The 24,077-nt window shown below is 39.9% G+C and overlaps 1 protein-coding gene across 1 annotated transcript; it reads left to right on the top strand.

Moving 5' to 3' along the window:
• Positions 1–215: 215 nt before the first annotated feature.
• On the top strand, positions 216–23,849 carry SELL (selectin L). The gene is made up of 9 exons (XM_067714292.1): positions 216–355; positions 1,216–1,297; positions 2,760–3,146; positions 4,101–4,208; positions 10,423–10,608; positions 12,144–12,329; positions 14,240–14,368; positions 18,425–18,443; positions 22,879–23,849. Exons 1-9 carry the CDS (start codon positions 353–355, stop codon positions 22,895–22,897), a joined length of 1,119 nt encoding a protein of 372 aa, XP_067570393.1. The 5' UTR covers positions 216–352; the 3' UTR covers positions 22,898–23,849.
• Positions 23,850–24,077: the final 228 nt, after the last annotated feature.

Raw genomic sequence — 24,077 nt, 5'->3', positions numbered from 1 at the left:
AAGGAATGAAGGGAGGGAGGAAGGAAGTGAGGAAGGAAATAGTGAAGGAAGAAGGGAGAATCTAGCAATAATGTCCTTGGTCAGCAGCTCTTTTTTTCTCAGGGTAGGTGTTAGAGACCAGACTAGGAAAGGGGTGGGGAAAGAGGAACAGAAGAGGTGGGGGAAGGGGAGGGATCAGGGGAGGGGGAGGATGTGAACCTTGGTTAGAGAAATAAAAGAAAGTAAGCCTTTCTGGGGACAGTGAGTGCAATCTCCCTGCACACCCATCCTTGGGCAAGGACCCAGAGACCTCTGGTGCTGAGCGCAGAGGCTGAAGTGCTACAGAAGAACTACAGAAGGACGGAGCAAAGCCATGGTAAGCTTTTCAGCCTAAAAGATTTCCAGATGCTCAGACAGAACCTTTTCTTGGGATGCAGAGGCAGGTGGCAAAGGAAAAGAAGCAACTAATTTCCTATTTGGTTTTAAAAAAGCCAAAACTAAAAATGCTGAGTTTAATTTAAAAAGTGCTCCTAGAATCTCTCTTCTCAGTTGTGCTGATTTCTTCTCCTTGACTTGTCTCTGGTGAGGTTCTTGAAGAAGTACTACTATCTGGCTGAAATTAGCACTCTTGTGACTAAACATTAGCGCTACCTGAGAACTGATACACTTCAGAAAAGATGGTGTTAAGGTGTGAAGAAAATTTGTGTTTTTGTCATTTGAGTTCCTCAAAATGTGTTTCTTTCTAGTTGAAAAATAAATGAACTCCTTTTTTTTAGTAGTGTCTCTTTGGTTACCCAATTCTTTTACGTATTTGAAGCACTGACCCATCATAGTCAAGTGTGAGATTTTAACATTAAATCTAGACATCAATAGTTCATTAAAGACCAAAGAACACTTTAAAAATACACATACTAAATATCAAATAGTTTCATCTGACAGCTCAGCAGATAAGTAGATACAAAAAAATTACTAAAATGTAGAAAAAATCAGAACAGTAACAATCAGCAACTTGAGGCTAAAATATGAAAAAACAATAACATCAACTATGCATCAGTTTTGAGGCAAATTTAATTCTACTTTTTCACCGATGTCTGAGAAATCTCTTGCCTCAGACAGGTTTAGTAGGCATAAGTGTTATACTTTGAACTTTGAGAAAGTTGTAGGCATCTCCTCAAGTTGTTATAAAATTGTGATTTAGAGCATAAGTCTGAGTATAATTTTGTATTTTATTTGCAGATATTTCCATGGAAATGTCAGAGTGCTCAGAGGGGCTTATGGAATGTTTTTGAGCTGTGGGTCTGGACTGTGCTCTGTTGTGGTATGTTATGATATTTATATATTACTAAGCTTTTTAAAAAATGTATGTTCATATTTTGGTAAATGTCCATTGGGTGTACATATTCACAGGTAAAATTATTAGGTAGATAGCTACCCTTTCTACAAACATCCCTTTTCTTCCTCTCACTTCCCCAGAAAACTCCTAACCTTGCCCCACCCTTTGCTGCAGGGTTTACTTTATGACATTCTTTACTCATTAATCATAACTGTCTCCCAGTTCTCTGTACATTTTTGATATGTTTAAGTTGATCAAGATTAATTATGTTTTCTTTGCATCTGTTATTCCTTGCTCAGAATCCTTAGGAAAGTATAAAAATTGGATCTGTGTTTTCTTTGGTATTTCTCCGTAGTATTTTCCCTACACAGTGAAAACTCAACAAATGGTGATGGCTGTGAAAACCTTTACCTTATGGTATAACAGTGTTTCACATAGATCATACCATGCTTAGAATGGCATATATTATTATGGTATCATTGTGTAATTATGTGTTTGTTTTGGTTTCTTCAAAGCCCTCATATTTGAAGCACCCATATGATTATTATACACCATCAGTTGAGTACCTTTGTGTGCATAACATAATCTAAATCAATTTCATAATCCTACATCATTTGGTTTTTTCAATTGTTCTTTTTATTATGTAGTTAGATATATAAGGCTTGGGCTGTGTGCTTTCCCTAGAAGAAGCTCTTCCTATGGTAAAACATTATCTTTTTGATATAAAAGAGATTACTTAAAAGTATGCCGGGGCTTCCCTGGTGGCGCAGTGGTTGAGAGTCCACCTGCCGATGCAGGGGACACGGGTTCGTGCCCCGGTCCGGAAAGATCCCACATGCCGCGGAGCCCGTGAGCTATGGCCGCTGAGCCTGCGCGTCCGGAGCCTGTGCTCCGCAACGGGAGAGGCCACAACGGTGAGAGGCCCGCGTACCGCAAAAAAAAAAAAAAAAAAAAAAAGTATGCCATTATTCCTGTCTTAATTTACTTCTCCCTTATTTACAAATATTGGCCTTTAGGAAATTATCCCCAAATAAAAGAGTGGACAGTAAATTTTAGGGCTATATGATATTACACTTAAATTAACTTTAAATGATTGACAACTGCTAAGAAAAAGACATATGGATTTCTAAAAAATGGTGGTTAAATTTTACTTGAAAGAATTTTGAGAAAAAACTGTTTTATGAAAATAAATCTAAAAAGCCACCAAATTCATCTAAAATAGAGCTATGAGCAAAAGTATTCTATATCATGGTGAAAAGTGATTAGGGCTAGAGGTTCTAGGTTCTACTCTTCAAATCTGCAAATGACTAATTCCATCACCTCAAGAGGGTAACTTACCCTCTTGAGGTGTCAGCTTCCTTGTCTCTGGCAGGCTCAGCCTGGATTAGTTCTGGGCTCTTTTCAGCTATAACCACGAGGTTACATAGTTCACACTGATGTCTTTCAGATTTCTTCGCACATCATGGAACCGATTGCTGGACTTACCATTATTCTAAAAGACCCATGACCTGGGAAAAGGCTAGAATGTTCTGCAGAAAAAATTACACGGATTTAGTTGCCATACAAAACAAAGGGGAGATTGAGTACCTGAACAAGACGCTTCCCTTCAGTCCTAAATACTACTGGATAGGAATCCGGAAGGTAGAAGGGGCATGGACCTGGGTAGGGACCAACAAATCTCTCACCGAAGAAGCGGAGAACTGGGGCCACGGGGAGCCCAACAACAAGAAGAGTAAAGAAGACTGTGTGGAGATCTACATCAAGAGGGCAAAAGATGCAGGGAAATGGAATGACGACGCCTGCCACAAAGCAAAGACAGCCCTCTGCTACACAGGTAGGAGTGAGCAGACTGCTTCTCTGAGAATGACAGCACTAACCCCATGGAAACCTGGGGGAGCAGAGAAGTTGCCAGGGCATTCTGAAATAAGTCCAGTCCTCTAAATAAGCTTGAGTCACGTCACTTCTGAGCATTTTTGGTGTGGGAGGCTCGTCCCTATACCCAAAATCTATACCCCTGAACCACTTTTACAACAAGATGATAAATATATGTGGAAAGTAAGGAGGAAGAGCTAGACAATCAGTGTCGCTGATAATAAGGCAAGGAAGTGGAAGCAGAGAGATGGAACCAGCCAAGAGCTGAGGCTCATGTCACCTATTTCCTCCTCGTAAAGTAGGCGGCTTAGTGCCATGTTTCCTTCTTGGTCTAATCTTATATAATTCTATATAATGAAACTTTGCAGTGTTTCATTATCTGTGGTGTAAGAAAACTTCTGTAGAGACCATGATGACAGTTCCAAAGCAATCAGCATTTTTTCCAAGTCATTCTTAACAGTGAAACATAGTTCATTTGGTCTCTTGTAAATTGGACTCTCTAGTAATGTAGCAAGTTCAGATTTTCTAATCTCTATTCAGTACTTTCTATAAAGAAAGGGATTGCCAAACATACGGCGGAAACGATTGGGGTCAGGTGATAGTTTAATACACTTACTACCTTAAAATCAAAGAAATTTCAAGAGTTTCAATGTATGTCAGTAAGTTCCCTCAAATGTTATAGAGTATTAGCATTAGTAAATTCATTCTTAAAAAAATGTCTATGGCTGTATCACAAGTATATTACATAAATAAAAATTTTAGCATATGATTTTTATGCAAAAAATGCTATTAATATACAAATAAAGTTTTCCTGTTTATTAAAGTAGTCACAGCCCCAAAGTTATCTATGTTTAAAGAAATGACTAGGAGTACTAAAAAAGTATTCATCTTAATATAATTTCTCACCCCCTTAAAGCTTCTTGTCAACCCTTGTCATGCAGCGGCCATGGACAATGTATGGAAATCATCAATAATTACACCTGCAACTGTGATTTGGGGCACTACGGGCCCCAGTGTCAGTTCGGTAAGCCACTTTTGTTCCTTTGTTTCTTCCTATGTAAAGTATTGTAGTTTATGAAAGTTGGTTGAAGGAAAATGATATTAGCCATTCTGAGAAATGAGAAGTTTTGATCAGTAGGCTATGCTTGCACAATACTGTTACCTTTCCGTAAAGATTTCATAAGTCAGCATGAAGTTTCAATTCACTTCTCAAAAAGTCTTTTTGAGCGTTACAAAGAATATTGCTTTGGGATTAAAGCTGTAAGGATTACAATAATGAATCAGGCTTGGTAGGAATTCATAATCAAGTAAGCTTGCTGGATTCATTAGAACTCTGAAATTGAAAGAAACAATAGCATTTATCATCAGGAGGGTGAGTTACGCAGAAGGTAGTCTTGCTTTTTCACGTCATCCTCAAGATCATGACAGGGCAAGGCCAACAAGAAAAGTTCACATCATGATATACAGTATCTGTTGGAAAATATAATAATAAATCCAATGCATTTACTTGGGCTGGCATTTCAGGGGGTACAAGGTGGAAATTATACATGCTTATAATTTAATGTGATGGAAAGCCAGATACGCTGGAGTAAGCCTGTGGAGACTGAAAGCTGCCTAATGAAGGAATCTGCCCTTTATTTGACAATGAGAGGCCACTTAGCATCTAAACACCTTCATTTAGGGCCATTACCCTAGAAGCGGTACATAAGATGGATTGAACAAAAAGAGAGAAGCTGGAGAGCATCATCAGGGGTCTATTGAAGTCATTCAGAGTCTCAGTGGTAGGAACAGAAAGGAAAGAATACGTAGATTCAAAGACATGGAGTCTTTGACCTAGTCAACTCACTACTGAAAGAAACTTCACGTCCTTCGATTGATATTGGTTGAGTTTCAAAACTATGTTTGAAGTATCTGGTGCATAAAATAGAAAATTACAAGAAAAAAAAGCAGGGTTTGCAATGAATAGATAAAGAATTAAAGCCAAAATACATGTAAATGATCAACCAACTGGAACAGATCTGACGCATTTCAGTCAATCCCTGAGCCATGACTTCTACCAATACTTTACTTTCACTCGATTTCTAAATTTTAAAAAATTCTTATGTCATTGGCATGCCCATTTCACTCCTTTTTGAACATTTTACTCTGTTTTTGTCTTGGTCTCCATCATATCAGTCTTTCCTGGTTTTCTTTCTACCTATGATCACTTCTTGGGTTTCTTCATGGGCACTTATCCAAGCTCATACACTTATTGTTATATCTCATCTTCCATCTTTTGTCCATTGCTCTTCTGACTTTATGTGCCCCCTTTGGTCAAACCTAGCAACTTATGTGGACTCACAAATCTATGTGAACTTTGGACTGACAAATATGTATCTAGCCTGAACTCCAAATATGCTAAGCATAACCTTTGGGATGCCCAAAAGACTGAAAAATCAATTGTCCCCAGCTAGCTTTCCTTTTTGTATTCCTTATCTCAGTGTATGGTTCCATGATTTATATGGGTACTCTGGTAAAAAACTCTCTCACCTCCCCCTACATTTATGCAAAGTAACACACTACTCTTTTTTTTTTTTTTTAAAACACCTTTATTGGAGTATAATCTTAACAATGGTGTGTTAGTTTCTGCTTTATAACAAAGTGAATCAGCTATACATACACATATATCTCTATATCGCCTCCCTCTTGAGCCTCCATCCCACCCTCCCTATCCCACCTCTCTAGGTGGTCACAAAGCACCGAACTGATCTCCCTGTGCTATGTGGCTGCTTCCCACTAGCTATCGGTTTTACATTTGGTAGTGTATATATGTACATGCCACTCTCTCACTTTGTCCCAGCTTCCCCTTCCCCTTCCCCGTGTCCTCAAGTCCATTCACTAGTAGGTCTGCATCTTTATTCCCACCCTGCCCCTAGGTTCTTCATGACCATTTTTTTTTTTTAGATTCCATATATATGTGTTAGCATACAGTATTTGTTTTTCTCTTTCTGACTTACTTCATTCTGTATGACAGACTCTAGGTCCATCCACCCCACTACAAATAACTCAATTTCGTTTCTTCTTATGGCTGAGTAATATTCCATTGTATAGATGTGCCACATCTTCTTTATCCAATCATCTGTTGATGGACACTTAGGTTGCTTCCATGTCCTGGCTATTGTAAATACAGCTGCAGTGAAAATTGTGGTACATGACCCTTTTTGAATTATGGTTTTCTCAGGGTATATGCCCAGTAGTGAGATTGCTGGATCGTATGGTAGTTCTATTTTTAGTTTTTTAAGAAACCTCCATACTGTTCTCCATAGTGGCTGTATCAATTTACATTCCCACCAACAGTGCAAGAGGGTTCCCTTTTCCCCACACCCTCTCCAGAATTTATTGTTTGTAGATTTTTTGATGATGGCCATTCTGACTGGTGTGAGGTGATACCTCATTGTAGTTTTGATTTGTATTTCTCTAATGATTAGTGATGTTGAGCATTCCTTCATGTGCTTGTTGGCAATCTGTGTATCTTCTTTGGAGAAATGTCTGTTTAGGTCTTGTGCCCATTTTTGGATTGGGTTGTTTGTTTTTTTGATATTGAGCTGCATGAGCTGCTTGTAAATTTTGGAGATTAATCCTTTGTCATTTGCTTCATTTGCAAATATATTCTCCCATTCTGAGGGCTGTCTTTTCATCTCGTTTATGGTTTCTTTTGCTCTGCAAAGGCTTAGAAGTTTCATTAGGTCCCATTTGTTTATTTTTGTTTTTATTTCCATTTCTCTAGGAGGTGGGTCAAAAAGGATCTTGCTGTGATTTATATCATAGAGTGTTCTGCCTATGTTTTCCTCTAAGAGTTTGATAGTGTCTGGCCTTACATTTAGGTCTTTAATCCATTTTGAGTTTACTTTTGTGTATGGTGTTAGGGAGTGTTCTAATTTCATTCTTTTACATGTAGCTGTCCAGTTTTCCCAGTACCACTTATTGAAGAGGCTATCTTTTCTCCATTGTATATTCTTGCCTCCTTTGTCAAAAATAAGGTGACTTGGGCTTCCCTGGTGGCGCAGTGGTTGAGAGTCCGCCTGCCAACACAGGGGACATGGGTTTGTGCCCCAGTCTGGGAGGATCCCACATGCCGTGGAGCGGCTGGGCCCGTGAGCCATGGCCACTGAGCCTGCACGTCCGGAGCCTGTGCTCCGCAATGGGAGAGGCCACAACAGTGAGAGGCCCACGTACTGCAAAAAAAAAAAAATAAAATAAAATAAGGTGACCATATGTGCATCGGTTTATCTCTGGGCTTTCTATCCTGTTCCATCGATCAATATTTCTGTTTTTGTGCCAGTACCATACCTTCTTGATTACTGTAGCTTTGTAGTATAGTCTGAAGCCTGGGCGCCTGATTCCTCCAGCTCCGTTTTTCTTTCTTAAGATTGCTTTGGCTATTTGTGGTCTTTTGTGTTTCCATACAAATTGTGAAATTTTTTGTTCTAGTTCTGTGAAAAATGCCAGTGGTAGTTTGATAGGGATTGCATTGAATCTGTAGATTGCTTTGGGTAGTAGAGTCATTTTCACAATGTTGATTCTTCCAATCCAAGAACATGGTATATCTCTCCATCTGTTTGTATCATCTTTAATTTCTTTCATCAGTGTCTTATGGTTTTCTGCATACAGGTCTTTTGTCTCCTTAGGTAGGTTTATTCCTAGGTATTTTATTCTTTTTGTTGCAATGGTAAATGGGAGTGTTTCCTTAATTTCACTTTCAGAAATTTCATCATTAGTGTATAGAAATGCAAGAGATTTCTGTGCATTAATTTTGTATCCTGCTACTTTACCAAATTCACTGATTAGCTCTAGTAGTTTTCTGGTAGCATCTTTAGGATTCTCTATGTATACTATCATCTCATCTGAAAACTGTGACAGCTTTACTTCTTCTGTTCTGATTTGGATTCCTTTTATTTCTTTTTCTTCTCTGATCGCTGTGGCTAAAACTTCCAAAACAATGTTGAATAATAATGGTGAGAGTGGGCAACATTGTCTTGTTCCTGATCTTAGTGGAAATGGCTTCAGTTTATCACCATTGAGGATGATGTTGGCTGTGGGTTTGTCATATATGGCCTTTATTATGTTGAGGTAAGTTTCCTCTATGCCTACTTTCTGGAGGGATTTTATCATAAATGGGTGTTGAATTTTGTCAAAAGCTTTTTCTGCATCTGAGATGATCATATGTTTTTTATTCTTCAATTTGTTAATATGGTGTATCACATTGATTGATTTGCATATATTGAAGAATCCTTGCATTCCTGGGATAAGCCCCACTTGATCATGGTGTATGATCCTTTTAATGTGCTGTTGGATTCTGTTTGCTAGTATTTTGTTTAGGATTTTTGCATCTATGCTCATCAGTGATATTGGCCTGTAGTTTTCTTTCTTTGTGACATCTTTGTCTGATTTTGGTATCAGGGTGATGGTGGCCTCATAGAATGAGTTTGGAGTGTTCCTCCCTCTGCTATATTTTGGAAGAGTTTGAGAAGGATAGGTGTTAGCTGTTCTCTAAATGTTTGATAGAATTTGCCTGTGACGCCATCTGGTCCTGGGCTTTTGTTTGTTGGAAGGTTTTTAATCACAGTTTCAATTTCAGTGCTTGTGACTGGTCTGTTCATATTTTCTATTTCTTCCTGGTTCAGTCTTGGAAGGTTACTACTCATTTTTCTAACTTACTATTTCTCCAATTTGTCTTCTACTTATTAACTCTACCTTATCACCTCTATTATCTTCCTCCTAGATTACTGCAGTTATTTCTGAGCTGAGTTCCACATCTTTAAATTAGCTCCTCTCAAATATATTATTCATACCATAGGCAATCTGATCAATTTTAAATATCAAGTAAATATCACACACACGTGACCATCCACCCTTTAATTTCTACCCACCATTCATCCTACAGAATAAAATCTAAACTCCTCAAGGCATAGAGTAATGCTTGATATATAGTAGATACTCATTAAACCAATGAAAAAAGATAAAGGCATTTTGTCTTAGCTCCTATCTTTCTCCCTAATCTCATCTCACATCATCCCTTGCCTCCTCTTTCCTTTTAGTAACATCAAAATGCTTGTAGTTCTCCACACTTACCATATTGCTTTGTATATCAATCATTGACTTGCTCAGGGCTTTCTCATTTTGCACATGACTAACACACCTGTTTACCTGGAAGATAATAGTTCAGGGAGCATTTCTTTCAGGAAGCTTTCTTTGGATGCCAAGACAGGCTAAGCATCCCTGTTCTGTGTTCCAGTAGCTCCATATATTTCTTTCTTATTTATCCCACATTTGTTGAAGTCATCAATTTTCTTGTCTGTATTCCCCAGTAGACTGACAGCAACTTGAGATCAGTCAGCATCTTATCACTGCGTCTGTAAGATTGAGACTAGGCACTTGCTTGTGGGCATGAACTGTATGGGACAACATAAGTTACTTTCATTTGGACTTGTACTGTATATGGAAAATATTAAAATTCTTCTAATTTCTGGAATTCATTCTTCATTGAACTCTCAAGAAGAAGTTTAAAATGATGGTTTAAATTTGATAAGGAATAAGACACAAGAGATGCAATATTTGCCTAAATGACATGGCAGGGCCTAAAATGTGAAGATTGAATTCCAAGTCTTAATTTGATCTATTATGCCACCAATCAGGCAAGGAAGTAGACATACTTTCTGGAGAGGACTGGAAAAATCAAAAGAACTAAAGTTCTGGAACTGAGCTAGAGATGGTGAAGGCAGAATCCAGGCTAAGATGCTTCCTAAAGCTTTTATCTTCTCCCCTTTTAAAGAAGACCAGTTATGGACACTCAGTCTTTCTCCGAACTTCCTACTTTCAACAGTCTAGTATACTCAGGGGCTTTGATGTGACAGTTATTTCCAAACTGAGCTGGTCATTCCCACTTAAACCTATCTACATTTAAAAGCTCTCTCCCCAGGTAATGCCAAAGAAAATAAGATTAGCTAATGTTTAATTAAAGCTTCCTATGAGCCAGGCTCTAAGTCCTTGACTTGCATTAAATTATTTAATTCCCACACCAACTTTAGGAAGTCAATACAATTATCATTATCCCTCTTTTAGAAGTAAAGAAGCTAAGCTGAAGGGGTTAAGTCACCGTGCTTAAAGACACTTGGTTATCAAGTATCAGAGCTAAGATTCAAACCCAGTCATCAGGTCCCTGGAACACTGCCCAGTGTTTTTTTTTTTTCTTATTGAAGTGACTCAGTGTGAGCCTTTGGAGGCCCCAGAGCTGGGTACCATGGCCTGTATTCACCCTTTGGGAAACTTCAGCTTCACATCACAGTGTGCCTTCAACTGCTTTGAGGGAACAGACATAGTTGGGATTGAAGAAACCACTTGTGGACCATTTGGAAACTGGTCATCTCCAAAGCCAACATGTCGAGGTGAGTAACTAACTGTTCAGACTAGAGAGTTGTCATGGCAATCCTGTGTTTATAGACTGAGCAAATGTAGTAGAGTCTTGCTAAGAAGTCTGTATCCTCTTTTGAAGCATAATTTAACCTAACTTAGATTATACTGAGATGATTTTCAAAGAGGTTATTGTTACTAATTTAAAACAAAAACCACAAACAAAAAATAACAACCAAATATCTCTGAGACTATGTCACAGAACATATATATAATTTTCAGCAATACAGTGTGGTTATACTGTATATATTTTAAATTAATTAATTTATTTATGGCTGTGTTGGGTCTTCGTTTCTGTGCGAGGGCTTTCTCTAGTTGTGGCAAGCGGGGGTCACTCTTCATCGGGGTGCACGGGCCTCTCACTATCGCAGCCTCTCTTGCTGTGGAGCACAGGCTCCAGACGCTCAGGCTCAGTAATTGTGGCTCACGGGCCCAGTCGCTCCGCGGCATGTGGGATCTTCCCAGACCAGGGCTCGAACCTGTGTCCCCTGCATTAGCAGGCAGACTCTCAACCACTGCGCCACCAGGGAAGCCCTATACTGCATTTTTATTTTATTTTTATTTTCTCATTGCTATGGCATAAATAATCAGTCTTGCTGAACGGCAGTTGAATTTTTGTTGTTCTCTCCTTTCAATAACACCTATTTTATGTGGTGTCCTACTTAACAGCAAGCAATTTCCTTTTTGGGAGTGGGGGGGCGGCTAGAGGTCTTTTTTGATTGTTTTATTTGGTTTATTCTCAAAATCATTTTTTAGATTTCCTCCTCCATGAACTCTCAGGAGAATAGCAAATTCTGTGAAAAACAAAAACACAATCTCTTGATTTTTTTGTTTTTCATTTGAAATATGGTGTTTTTTGGTTTTTTCTTTTTTACTGTCAAGAAGATTCTCTCTTTAGGGGAAAAACTGGTGGTGTCTAAACTTGCGAAGTTTTGGTTACATTTTCTACATTTATGCTTTTGACTCACTAGTTTAAGTGGCTGAATTCTCAAAAGAAATATCCAAGTCATTTTTTGAAATCATAGAACTAATTGACCAACCTGTTGAATTTTATAAAAGTTGAGGGACTTGTTTCACAGAATGGGGATGTTTTTCACAACTGCTTGGGTAGACTTTAGAAGAGGTGAAAGCGTGGAAATTCTCTACATTCATTGATAATGCACCATAAGAGCTCTTGAGGCCAAGGCCACGTAGCATAGCACTTCCAGCAGACGGAGAGTTACCAGGGCTGGGGCAGCAATCTGAAAGAGCCAGCCCTCCCCTCCTCTCCCCAGTGCTCCCCTGCCCACCCAGGGCTTTCTGTGTTCTCCTGGTTTCACCTCTGACTTACCATTCTCCATCATTCTCAAGAAAATAAACTCTGGAAGCATCATCAGAAGTAATTTCTAGAAATTAGAAATGTTAGATTCATGTCAATGGTTCCACAGTTGAGTTAGGCAGTTTGCCTAAAAACTGTTTGTCATGGGAGGGTCTCTGCTCAGAAATACTGATTTTTTCTTTTTCACTGAAGTGATTCAGTGTGAGCCTCTAACAGCACCCGATTTTGGAGCCATGGACTGTAGTCACCCCCTGGTCGACTTCGGCTTTACCTCCACGTGTACCTTCAGCTGCTCAGAAGGAGCTGAGTTAATTGGGGCAAAGAAAACTATTTGTGGATCATCTGGAAACTGGTCCAGCCCTAGTCCAATATGTCAAAGTAAGTTTGCCCCAAAATATTAAAGACTTAAAGAGGTAGCTTATTGACAAGCAGATGGTGGGGAAAGATAGATTAAACTTTTAAGTTTATTTTGCTAAATGTATGTCGCTTAAAAAATTTTGTACACATTAATTTACCATAAATTGGCTGCTCTTGCCTCTTTCTTCAATGACAGTGATTTCCCTTTTTTTTTCAGCCAATTCTCAACTCCTCCTATCTTAGCCCTTAACATCTAAACTCACTGTCTATACTGACTTATTTCTTATCCATTTTTCTATTCCACTACAATCTCACTTCTCTGTTAGTCTACTAAAATGTCTCTACAAAAGTCGCCAATGTCCACCTAATTCCCAAAGTAATGGATACTTCTCAATTATCACTAGTCTGATGCCTCCCAAATCTGTCTGTGCATAAGAGGATGTGTCTTCCTCATCTCTATATACCCCCCACCTGACACAGCACCTGGCAATAGATGCTCAATTAATCCATGTTAAATTAGCATGTGAAAGAATAGCTACCCATGTTTGCTCCGGAGACTATCTATACCAATGACAGAAGTCTTTAAATGGTAGGATTTGTAGAAGCTGATCTCTCTGTGGCCCGGGCCCAGGAAGTGGGGTAGGGAACTGGGGACATGGCATGGAGTCTTTAGGGGAGGATTGTACATCAGGTTTATGGGGCATTTCCTTTTAAGGCTGGACTAGTGTCCGTTTCCGCATCCTCATGCAGTCCATAGGTGTCCTCTGTTTGGATCCTCTGGGAACTTGCACCACCTTTCCATTATACATTTGGGTGTGGGGATGGAAGCACCTTGAAAGGGTTCATCAAAGTAATATGAAGAATAAGGGACAGTCAGATGCTGTGCCAATATGCAAAAGTAAGTTTCTTCAATTGGTGGTATCAGAAGATAGGTTTTTTTCATATCAGTATTTTTTCAGTAAAGGTCCCCACATGAACTTAGTTCATACTTATAAGAGGATATATAGATGTATCCTTTTACTTATTTGTGAGGGAAATGGTAGGACTACATCTTTTTTTCTTTTTCTTTTCTTTTTTTTTTGTGGTATGCGGGCCTCTCATTGCTATGGCTCTCCCATTGCGGAGCACAGGCTCTGGACACACAGGCTCAGCGGCCATGGCCCACAGGCCCAGCCACTCCGCAGCACGTGGGATCCTTCCGGACCGGGGTACGAACCCGCGTCCCCTGCATCGGCAGGCGGACTCTCAACCACTGCGCCACCAGGGAAGCCCAGGACTACATCATTTGAAAGACACATTAGTGCAGGTCCTTGGCATGTAACAGCATGTGCATATGTTTGCACAGCTGCTTCAAAGCATTAATAGATTCCTTTTTTTCTTTAACATCTTTATTGGAGTATAATTGCTTTACAATGGTGTGTTAGTTTCTGCTTTATAAAAAAGTGAATCAGCTATACATATACATATATCCCCTTTGCAGCTCTATTTACAATAGCCAGGACAGAGAACAGATTCCTTTTATTGATAAGTTGCCTGGTTCAGGTCACTGGCTTTTATTTTTCCTGAAGTTGTACTTAACTTTTTAGCTCTTCTCTGTGTTTGAGTCCCAACCATTGAACAAGGCCATGGAGCTAAATACAATGATGACCACTTTTTGCCAAAATATTTAGGTACATCTCCCAGGAATTCCATGAATCACAAATCCGTGGGTTGAGATTCTATAGGCGTTGAGCTAGAAAAGCTGGTCTAGTCTTTTCTCTGCTATAGACTCATCACGGGCTTTCCCATGCTGATTCCCTCATCTGTCAAATAGCATCAAATGGACAGTTATTAGAAGATGTAACAAGGAAGAAAGTTTAATGTCATGAGAAGGCACTAAGGAAATAATGCTTGTGGCCTCATGCTACATGCCTTACTAATTTCTCTTGCAGAAGTGGACAGGAATTTCTCAAAAATCAAGGAGGGTGACTATAACCCCCTCTTCATTCCGGTGGCAGTCATGGTTACCACATTCTCTGGGTTGGCATTTATCATTTGGCTGGCAAGGAGATTAAAAAAAGGTATGTGAGTTTACCTTCATACAAAAATAATACAACTTTAAAGTGGAAAAAAACATAGAAACCCACAGGAAATTAAGTATGAGAGCCTCAGCTAAAGCAGGATACCAAGCTCTGGGTTCTATAGACATCAGTCCCTGGAGATGTGTGAAGCAGCCCAGAACACACTTTCATCAAAACAAGTTGGCTGATTTTTGCTTTTCATTCTGACAAATCTTCTAAAAATGCCTACTGTCTTCAAGGTACCTTGCTAACACCCTTGCTAGGGTGTTAACAGACAAATGAGAAATTGTAATGGTTCTTTGCTATTATTTAATTCTAAAAAAAAAAAAAAGGGGATATGTGATCTTGTCCTATAAGAGCCTACATGGTTTTGATTTCAGTGCAATTCCACTAGGAAGTGAATCTAATGTCCCATAAGGTTTTCAAAGCACTTCTCCCAAATACCTAGACTTGTCAAGAGTCAGATGATACCTGTCTGGTTCCTGACATGTGGGAGTTGTATTGTCCCTTAGGGAAATCCCCACATTTTCTCCCCAGTGTCTATTCGCCAAGGTTACAGCTTTAACCAAATGTACCCCATACTCATGCTTTCCATCCACTCTGGACGAGAGAAGAAGGGGAATTAAGGAGGGCTGCCTCAAGAAACTAGTATCTGCTGCTTGGAATAGTAGATGAAACACCACTGGAGAAGAACAACAGCATCACTGCCCTCACCTCCCTCCTGAGTGTGTCCAAACCCTCAAGCGGGACAAACCTGCCAGTTAGAGGCCCACAGTCAGGCAGGCCTTGGGTATGTGCTGCCACATTTGGCCAAAGTCATCAGACAGAAACATTCAAGATTATGACATGTATGGATATTAGGCAGCTTTAAAGATAACCTTGCTTCAAGTTCAGGGGCCATCAGTGACCTCAAAACAACTGCTAAACAACTGCTCTGTGTTGCCTCTGTGGGGCCATTGTAATTTCAGTTCCATCAAATTAATTAGTATGTATTCTATGCCATGAATATAGTATGTAAAGGCTGCCCCACCACCCATTCTTACTGGCAATTGCAGGAAGATTATCTACCAATCCCTAATGGTCTTCTGCTATGACCTGATCTTTCATTCCAAATTTAAGACTAAGGGTACTAGATTAGTTTTATAACCAACCCAGAAACACAATGGACGGGGGTGCTGTTGATGTGCAAGAACTTCAGTAACTGTAAAGTAAGAGCCCTGAGCAGTTAAAACGTCTCTGCTCCTGCTCTTGGAACTTCTGCTAAGGTTAGATCCCATTGTCTTAGAGTACTATGCTGTTTACTTAAATATGGCAGTAAGGCAAAAAAAGAATGAGATTTTTCTCCCACCGTTGATCATCTTTTCCATTGAGACTTAAAGACCGCCCCCAATCATCCTTTCTTTCCTCCTGCCTTGAGTGACCTTGGCAGAAGTGAGGGGGTGGAGAATAGAGTGGGTAATTTACACTCCACCCTCTGGGATAAGAGGGCTATTATCTAAGTAACCATTAAGGACTTGGGGGCTGGGAGTCACCTTAGTAAGGAGATATTCCCAAATTCCAAAATCTTTTAATAGATGTTAGTAGAATAAAAAGAATAGAATTGAAGTCATGTGTATTTAGTGGTGGGGTGCAGGAGGTGGGATGCTGCCTAAGGCTGTACTATAAGCAGTGGTGAGAAAAGCAGTGGGGTTGTTTTGCAATTTTTTTTACCTTGGAGTCATTTCTGTACAAGATCTCAAACTGATAACTTGAAAACTGCATGCCCCTACTGGGGGAATCAGTGTGGGGCAAACAGGAAACAGATAACGGGCAGTTAGGCTAGTTACAATTATGCCAACAAAGAGCACAAGAGAACAGAAGCCCCAAAAGATCACTGACTTTGTAGGAAAGTCAGGGTATCTTTAATCTCACACTAAATATTCTTCATTTGTGAAACATCTTCTGATAGCTCCAACTTTCCAGTGACTTCGCCTTCTAAAACTTTTAGTTGTAAGTTAGTTCTTTGAAACACGAAGAATATTTTTCCTATAGAGACAATTATTAGAAATGATGGATAGGTTCCTAGGCTAAACCCCTAGAGTTTTTCTAATACAATAAATCTGCATGTATACAGTATTCATCAATCTGATAATTTTATAGGCTTTTGGTGTTCCAAAAGCTGGAAAAAGGGGACAAGCAAATATTTAGAGCACAGAAGCCAATGAAATGAGTTTTTCTAATACAATAAATCTGCATGTATACAGTATTCATCAATCTGATAATTTTATAGGCTTTTGGTGTTCCAAAAGCTGGAAAAAGGGGACAAGCAAATATTTAGAGCACAGAAGCCAATGAAATGACCAGACTCTTGACCCTTGTCCTGTCCTCAGATGGATCTTCTGAACCTGTACTTTGGCCCCTGCCCCAGTTGTCTTAATACCCAGACTTCAGCTCCTTTTTTCGGAGAAAAGAATAAGGGTGGGCTCCAGAAACATGCCTCCCTGTGCATGGGCTTGTCTAGAAATATTTTTTTTCTCCTAGCACCATCATTCTCTGATTAGGCATCATTACTGGCCCTGTTCAGTAAATGAGGAAACTGAAGCAATGATGTTTTAGGCCAAATCTCTAAAATTCCATATCAGCAGCGGCCGGAATCAGAGATCAGACTCCCATCCAGATATGCTCCCTAAAACCACTGATCTTCAGATTAATAAGGCTCTATTTTTTGACCCACAGAAGAATTGTTTACCTGAACCAACACACAGGGTGAGAACAGGGCACAAAACTGAACACAGGCCCCTTAGTTCCCTTTTTCTTGAAAAAGAAACTTTCTCAATAGGAACAGATTCTTGCTCATGTATGTGTTTCATTGTTCCTAAAAGAAAAATATATTCATATGAAAATGAATGGAATCTGAAATTCATTCAGATTTAATTCTCCCTGCTCAAGCGCTTTTGGCTCATGTCACCAGCTGGCTAAATTTTGGAAGAAATAATTAAAGTAGTAATTTCTAACATTTTAAAGGTTTAAAACAAGAATTGAGCACTTTCTATGCTCTAGGCCCTGGCCTAAATACTTTGAATACATTTTATCAACTCAGTGAGGAAAATATAATTATCATGACCCTTTCACAGATGAAGAAATGGTAGCTGAGAGAGAATAAGTCGCTATTCAAAGACACACTACAGTAGGCAAAAAAGGACCTGGACCCAGACTGGATGATCTAGAGCTCTAGTTTATAGACACAGAAATATATTGCCTCCCAGTGATTTTTTTTCCCCTCAAAAAGCATTTTTTGCTTTTATTTCCTCTGGAGCCTAGCTCTGCAGTTCATTCATCTACTTATTTATAGTCTGCTTTTTTTCAAAAAGAATGTAAGATAGTTTACCAAATGCATTCAACACAGCAAATTAAAATTAGTTTAAAAGTAAGAAAAATAAGGCCAAAATTTAGAATACCAAAACTAAGTCAGAGCCAGGGGTAAAGTTAGGATAGAAGAGGGTTTCAGATCTGGCTGAGTTTCCTTGCAGCCAGTCAAAGAAGGAAACATAACCAGTAATGATACTCACTGTGTTTGTAAGATAAGAATACAGTGGTTACCCAGATGAGGCATGTAGCTCCTACCACTGAGACCTGAGTGTAATTTCTCTTGTGGGTTTTCACAGAGAAGATGGCGTGAAGTGTAATGATACATATTCTTACAGTATTAGCAGCTGAATCTCTTAGGGAAGAATCTGCAGGTAGGACAAGATGGCAGATCGGGATGTGTAAACACAAGAATGGGTACATGGGGCCTGATCATCGGATAGTTCAGGCTGGACTTCTGTCTTTATGAGCAGCACAGCGGATGAAACGGTGCTCTGAGAAGCATCTGCATGAATGAGTCTGTTCTACCACTGTTCGAATTAGAACATTAAGACAGTACCTTAAATCCCCTTAGACACCATGCGGTCCACCTAACAAATACAAAATACACTTCAAGAAACAGTTTTGAGAGAGGGAATCTCCCTTCTCTCTAAGTATAAAAAATTGAAATTGTCTCCTTTTTCTGATGCCATTTTTCTCTTCTATTTTTAGGCAAAAAGTCTCGGAGAAGGTAAGTTTTATCAGCAAGAAGTTTCGATATCTGTTGATGTCTTCTCTACCCTCTGCTTACAGAGGGTAAGTATTAAGTATCTTAATACTTCCTGTTATAGCTAGACACATTAGCTCCTTATTAGTTATTTACATGGGGTCTCATCCAAATGAAATTTCCAGATAAAGTAATAAATCTACTAACCTTCCTTAAAAGCTGTCAGTTTTTTTTAGTGCCAGAGGAGCTGAATGAATGAATGAACAAGTAATGCCCTATTAAGAAGGGGTAGTTCATGTAAAGACAGTTCTTTCTGATTGCTTCTGAATTTTCTTTGAGGATTGGAAGCATTACGGTTTATTTCTTCTTATACTGGCTGAACATGGGGGCAAGGCTAAATACAGTATTCAGGAAACATTCAAGTCAACAAGGATTTATTGAAAAACTAATGAATCCCAGGCTCTACGAAAAAGGTATAATTCCAGACACCAGGCCCTCAGCACCTAGCACAAGATGGCAAATGACCTCTGAGAGGCATTGACCTTCAGAAATGCGGGAAAGGTGGGGAGGCTGAATTCTACTTGCAGCTTCCCCCAAGGAGGGGGAAGTTTTTTGGCTTGGTCTTGAACCTCAGATTTCTTCAACTGCAGAAACACATACATGTGAAAATACAAGGCCTACCGGGCAGAAATGAAGATAGCAAAACACTTCTCAGTTTCAGGGTTTAGTGACTTGCTTTGAAATATTAAGAAGGAAAGTATAAGTCAAACGAACAATGGAGATGAGACTTTGGTGACAGACTACCCAGCTAGACAACTGGGTACCTTTCCAAATGCTGGAGGAAATGAAGCAAGATGGTGCCTGAGGAGGTTGGTTTCTTGTTCAGGCAACCATCCTACCAACCACAGATTGTTATTGACAAGTCCTTAGTAGTTTAGTGAGCTGTAGTTTAAAGTACGAAAGAAAAACTGGAGAGACAGAAGGCAACAGAGGACAATTATAAAGTAATTTATAAGCCATATGAAGGAGTATGGACTTAATCTTGAGGTCTTTGGGGTATTAGTAACAGGGGTTGAAGCAGGTGAATGTCATGCTGAAATTTGCATCTTGGGAGGATCACTCTGCATAAAAGTATGCAAACATGGGAGATGAATGACTCTGGGGGCAAAGAACTGTTTTGGAGGTCTTTGAAGTTATTAGGTTAAAGCTGATGATGTCTGTCTAGGGCAATAGCAATGAGGATGAGTTCATGAGATAACTGGTGGTAGAATCTACTGAATATGATTATTAATTGGCTAAGAGAGAGGGAGAAGAATCAAGTAAGTTGCCATGGTTCTGATGTGGGAACTGGTAGATGGTTACCATCTCTACTGTATTATTTACTGAGAAGGGAACACGAAAGAATGAGAAGTTTTGGAGGTGGCAATCATGGGTTCAGTTTTGTACCTGTTAAAATGTAGGTGTCTGTGGTTCAACCATAGTCTGTTGATTCTATCTGTAGCAAAAGGGCTACCTTGGGGCAGAAGAAATGGATTTGGAGGTTCTCACATTATAGGAGGTAATTGTATCTCAGGAGCAGGTACAATCACCCAGGGAGTATGTGCAGGGTGAGAATGGAAGAGGATGTGGGAGAGAGGGTAGGAGCCAGAGGAAGGTCAATATCAAAGAAGTCAGCTAAGGTAAAGGCGAATGGGAAGATGTTCCCAGAGCTGTAGAAGGAAAATGAGGAGAGTACGGGGTCATGATCCTAAGGAAAAAGGGAAATGGAAACTATTTCAAATACTGCCACGATCCACTGGATATAATAAGGGTATCAGTAGGGAAATTGTTTTCAATGCTGAGGTCATGACAGAAGTCCTGTAGCCAGGGGTTGAGGAATCAGTGGGGTGGAGAACATAGAGGCAGAACGTATACATTATCTTTTTCATAAAACTTGGCTGGAAGGAGATGAAAGAGTCAGGAGGGGTAACTGGATGAGGACATAGGGTCAGTGAAGTTTCTTTTATTCTATGTTCTTTTATTGCCCCATCTTCCATTAGATAGTGTAGATGGGGTCCCTGACTCTTCTCTAGGCTGAACTCCCTATCTCTGTGGGCAGGAAATCCACAAGACATAAAGATTTCTTTCATGCTCACAGCCACTGAGTGAAAGTCTTTTCTGGCACAATCTACCCAGAGCTGTTTTCTGGCCACAGGAACCACCTGTGTTTTAATTGCCACTAGATGGAAGCAGATCAATTTTTCAGATGTCCTTGGGCGACAGGAAGAGATGCTGGCAGGACGAGCATTAGGATTAAGTACCATATTAAGCTAATTGCCATATTAAGTTTAATGGTTCACTGATTTTAACAATGAACCAATCAATAGCTGTTTATTAACACCTTTTTGTTGGGAAAATGTTAAGCTTGACTGAGACACCAAGAGAAGTAAATCCTTGTGCCAGACCTCAGGGAGATTATTATCTAGTTGGGAAATTAAGACAGAAATATAGAAAAAACACTTCAGAAAAATAAAGGCAGAATATGGTAATGGTCAATGAGTTCTGTATTGAAGGCCAGACTGCTTCAGTACAGAAGATGTTTGGTGACCGCAGAAAACCTTACAAAGAAGATGGAACCTGGGTTGGTTTTTTAAGGATGGATAGGATTTAGGTGTATGGACAGAAGCAGGGAAGGCAGTCTGGAAGAGGGAAATGATGTAAATGGTATGGTACTAGGACTCTGAAAACATTCAGGGGCCAGTGAGTAGAACTACCTAGAGCCCATGGTGTATTGAGGAGCTGTGAACAGAAGTTGGAAGGGAAGCCTTGCCCCATCAACACAGGTCTTGCACACTTCACCAGACATTCTAGAAGGACGTGGCAAAGAAGAATTATTTGCCCAGCTGCCTTGGGATACTTCAAATTTATTGGCCAAAGTGACAATAGAATCATAGAATTTTAGTTCTGGAACGGACCTTGGCATTCAAACTCTCTTGATAATTGAGCTAATTAAATAACTTTCCTATAGTGCCTGAGCTAGTGACAGAGTTAGTTACAATAGTAACAAACATTTATCAAACATTAATTCCATGCCATGCACTGTTCTGAGTGTCTTGCATGTCTTAAATCATTAAAGATTGCCTACAAGCCTGTGGATGTAGGTACTATTAATATTTCCATTGTAAGGTGAAGGAACGATGAACTTAATTAACTACCTGAGGTCACTGAATAAATGGCAAAGCTGAGATTTGCATCCATCTAGATCCAAAGATCATGTTCTTAACGTTTATGCTTCTAGAACCCAGGTTGGAGGTGTAAGTCACAGACACCCTCCTCCTCCAGTATTGTAATTTTTTTGCACTGAAACCATTGTGTGATGGCACTGAGGAAGGGTGGAGTGGAAGAAGTAGGGTGTGTTTCTAAAACAAGCCAAAGGTAAAATGAACACTATCACACTCAACACCATGTATCAGTTTTTTTTAAGCCCTTGAGCTAACACTCATAGTCCTCTGTGCTGATTCCTATTAGCATTTGGTTGGTGAATAACTGACTCCTCGTGCATTTGTGGTTTCAATTCTTGCTGGGTTATTTTGACTCTTCTGCAAACTGGTTCTGTTTATCACGTCATTTGGTTTCTAGAGTCTAAATTCTGCCTGGGTAAAAGCTACACCCAAGATACACAGGAAGATACAATGCCAACCTCAGAGAGGAGGTTTATATGAAATTTTGTTTTCAGAAACATTTTTATCTCTGTAATTGGCAAGCACGCTTGCAGCTGCTGAACTGTGGTTTACCCTGGCAGTTCACCATGACAGCAGAGTCTCAGAATCTGGTTCTCCCTTTGAAAGGTGTTATTCAGACATACCCTACTTGGTTCTCCCTTGTTCCCTCCAAGAATGAATTGTTTGACACACACAAGTGTCATTTTTCTCTTCTCAAAACTAAATTTGTCATCATCTCCTTAAATCATATCCCACCAGAATCAGGCGTGCAGAACCTAGTACCGTACCTTTCACGAGTTTTGATGTTCTCTAATTTCTCTTTCCATTTAAATACGTCTTCTTTTACTTTTCTGACTTTCCACTGTTCAAAATCTATCAAAATGCCGTTCATATTCATTAGACATGAAGACAAAGCCTGTACCGCCAAAATTTCTCTGTGTGTTCTGAGGACTAGCCACTTAAGCACTACCAGGGAGCTTGTTAGAAATGCAGAATCTCAGGTCCACCCAGACCTGAATCAGGGTCTGTGTTTCAACACCGTGTCTAGGTGGTAAGCACCTGAAAGGGTGAGAACCGTTGCTTTAGGGTTTTCTTCTCATTCCTGTGCCTTAGTGAATGTCCTGCATCTTGTAACTCATCTGAAAGAGTTCCTTTACTCTTCTGACCTTTAGTGACCATTTACCTTTACTACCAACACTTAAATTTTTGCAACTTTTAGCCTCCTGAGTTTAATTTATTTTCTCTTGTTTATCATTCAGCATGGATGAGCCGTATTAAACGACCTGCTGTGAAAGAAAATTCTTGGGAAACTGAAGTGTCACTGGATCCTTCGAATCCCCCTCCATGCAAAGTTTTGCCTGGTGGCATCTTCTACACTGAAGATGAAGTGTGTCTATTTCAGTACATCTGAAAAGTTTTCAAAAGACCAGCTGCTCCTTCTGTTTCCATCTTGCCCCATCACCCCTGCCCCCGCAAGTTTCAGTGTGCAGTTGTGGGTTTTATAGCTCAGTATTTTATTCGTTTTTCCATGGACAAACAAGACCATGGGAAAAGGATTACTGTGGAATATAAATATGCCAATTTCACTCTCTTTCTCAACTCTGGCTTCCAGCTTCAATTCTGAGCTGTACCTGATGACATATACTTTGAAATACAGCGAAAATTTGATACATATGCAACTACAGGCTCAGTTTTGCTACAGATCACATTTTACCTCCCCAGCCCTCCAGTGTACTGTGGAGATATATTCCTATAGAAAGTTTATAAAATTGATGTTACCCTTGCTTTCCAGCTCCAGCAGAGTAATGGGGATCTGCTCCAACTAGGAAAAGTCCTGTTTGCACTGCAGCCCCAGCTTCTATAAATGGAGGCCATCTTATTTAACTGCCCCCAGGCTCCCGCCTTCTTCAGCCATCTCCCCTTCTCAGTTGCCTGACTTCCACACGGAGCAGCTCATGACCACCAAGCAAAACGAGAGATGAGAAAGATAGCCTGCACTGTTGGGTTTTTCTTTTTGGATTTGGGTTTTAATGTCTCGTTTTTGTTATTGGGGGTCCTTCCTCACCCCCAAATCCTCTTACGTATCCACCTAGATTCTATCTACTCTTTATGATTCATCTCGGGCATCCCCCACCCTTACCACTGTTTTCATAACAAGTCCTTAACTAGTCCAACCTGTGACAAACTCCCCTTCCTGGCCTCCTACTGCGAGCTTAGTCAGTAACATGCAATTTTGTACTTAAATACAGTTTTTAAAAAAAATGTTACCTAGTTTGTTATTATTTATTTATTTATTTTGAGATCCGCGGGCCTCTCACCGTTGCGGCCTCTCCTGTTGCGGAGCACAAGCTCCGGACGCGCAGGCTCAGCGGCCATGGCTCACGGGCCCAGCCGCTCCGCGTCATGTGGGATCTTCGCGGACCGGGGCACAAACCCGTGTCCCCTGCGTTGGCAGGCG

This window comes from Pseudorca crassidens, chromosome 2 (genome assembly GCF_039906515.1).
Source record: "Pseudorca crassidens isolate mPseCra1 chromosome 2, mPseCra1.hap1, whole genome shotgun sequence".
Lineage (NCBI taxonomy): Eukaryota > Metazoa > Chordata > Mammalia > Artiodactyla > Delphinidae > Pseudorca > Pseudorca crassidens.
The sequence above is the reverse complement of the archived record's forward strand: the minus strand, read 5'-3'. Positions and strand labels throughout refer to the sequence as shown.

Excerpts from the sequence above, each read along its gene's own strand:
- SELL (XM_067714292.1), top strand. Across the intron at positions 4,209-10,422 it reads CGGGCCCCAGTGTCAGTTCG|TGACTCAGTGTGAGCCTTTG; the intron begins GTAAGCCACTTT and ends TTCTTATTGAAG. Across the intron at positions 10,609-12,143 it reads TCCAAAGCCAACATGTCGAG|TGATTCAGTGTGAGCCTCTA; the intron begins GTGAGTAACTAA and ends TTTTCACTGAAG.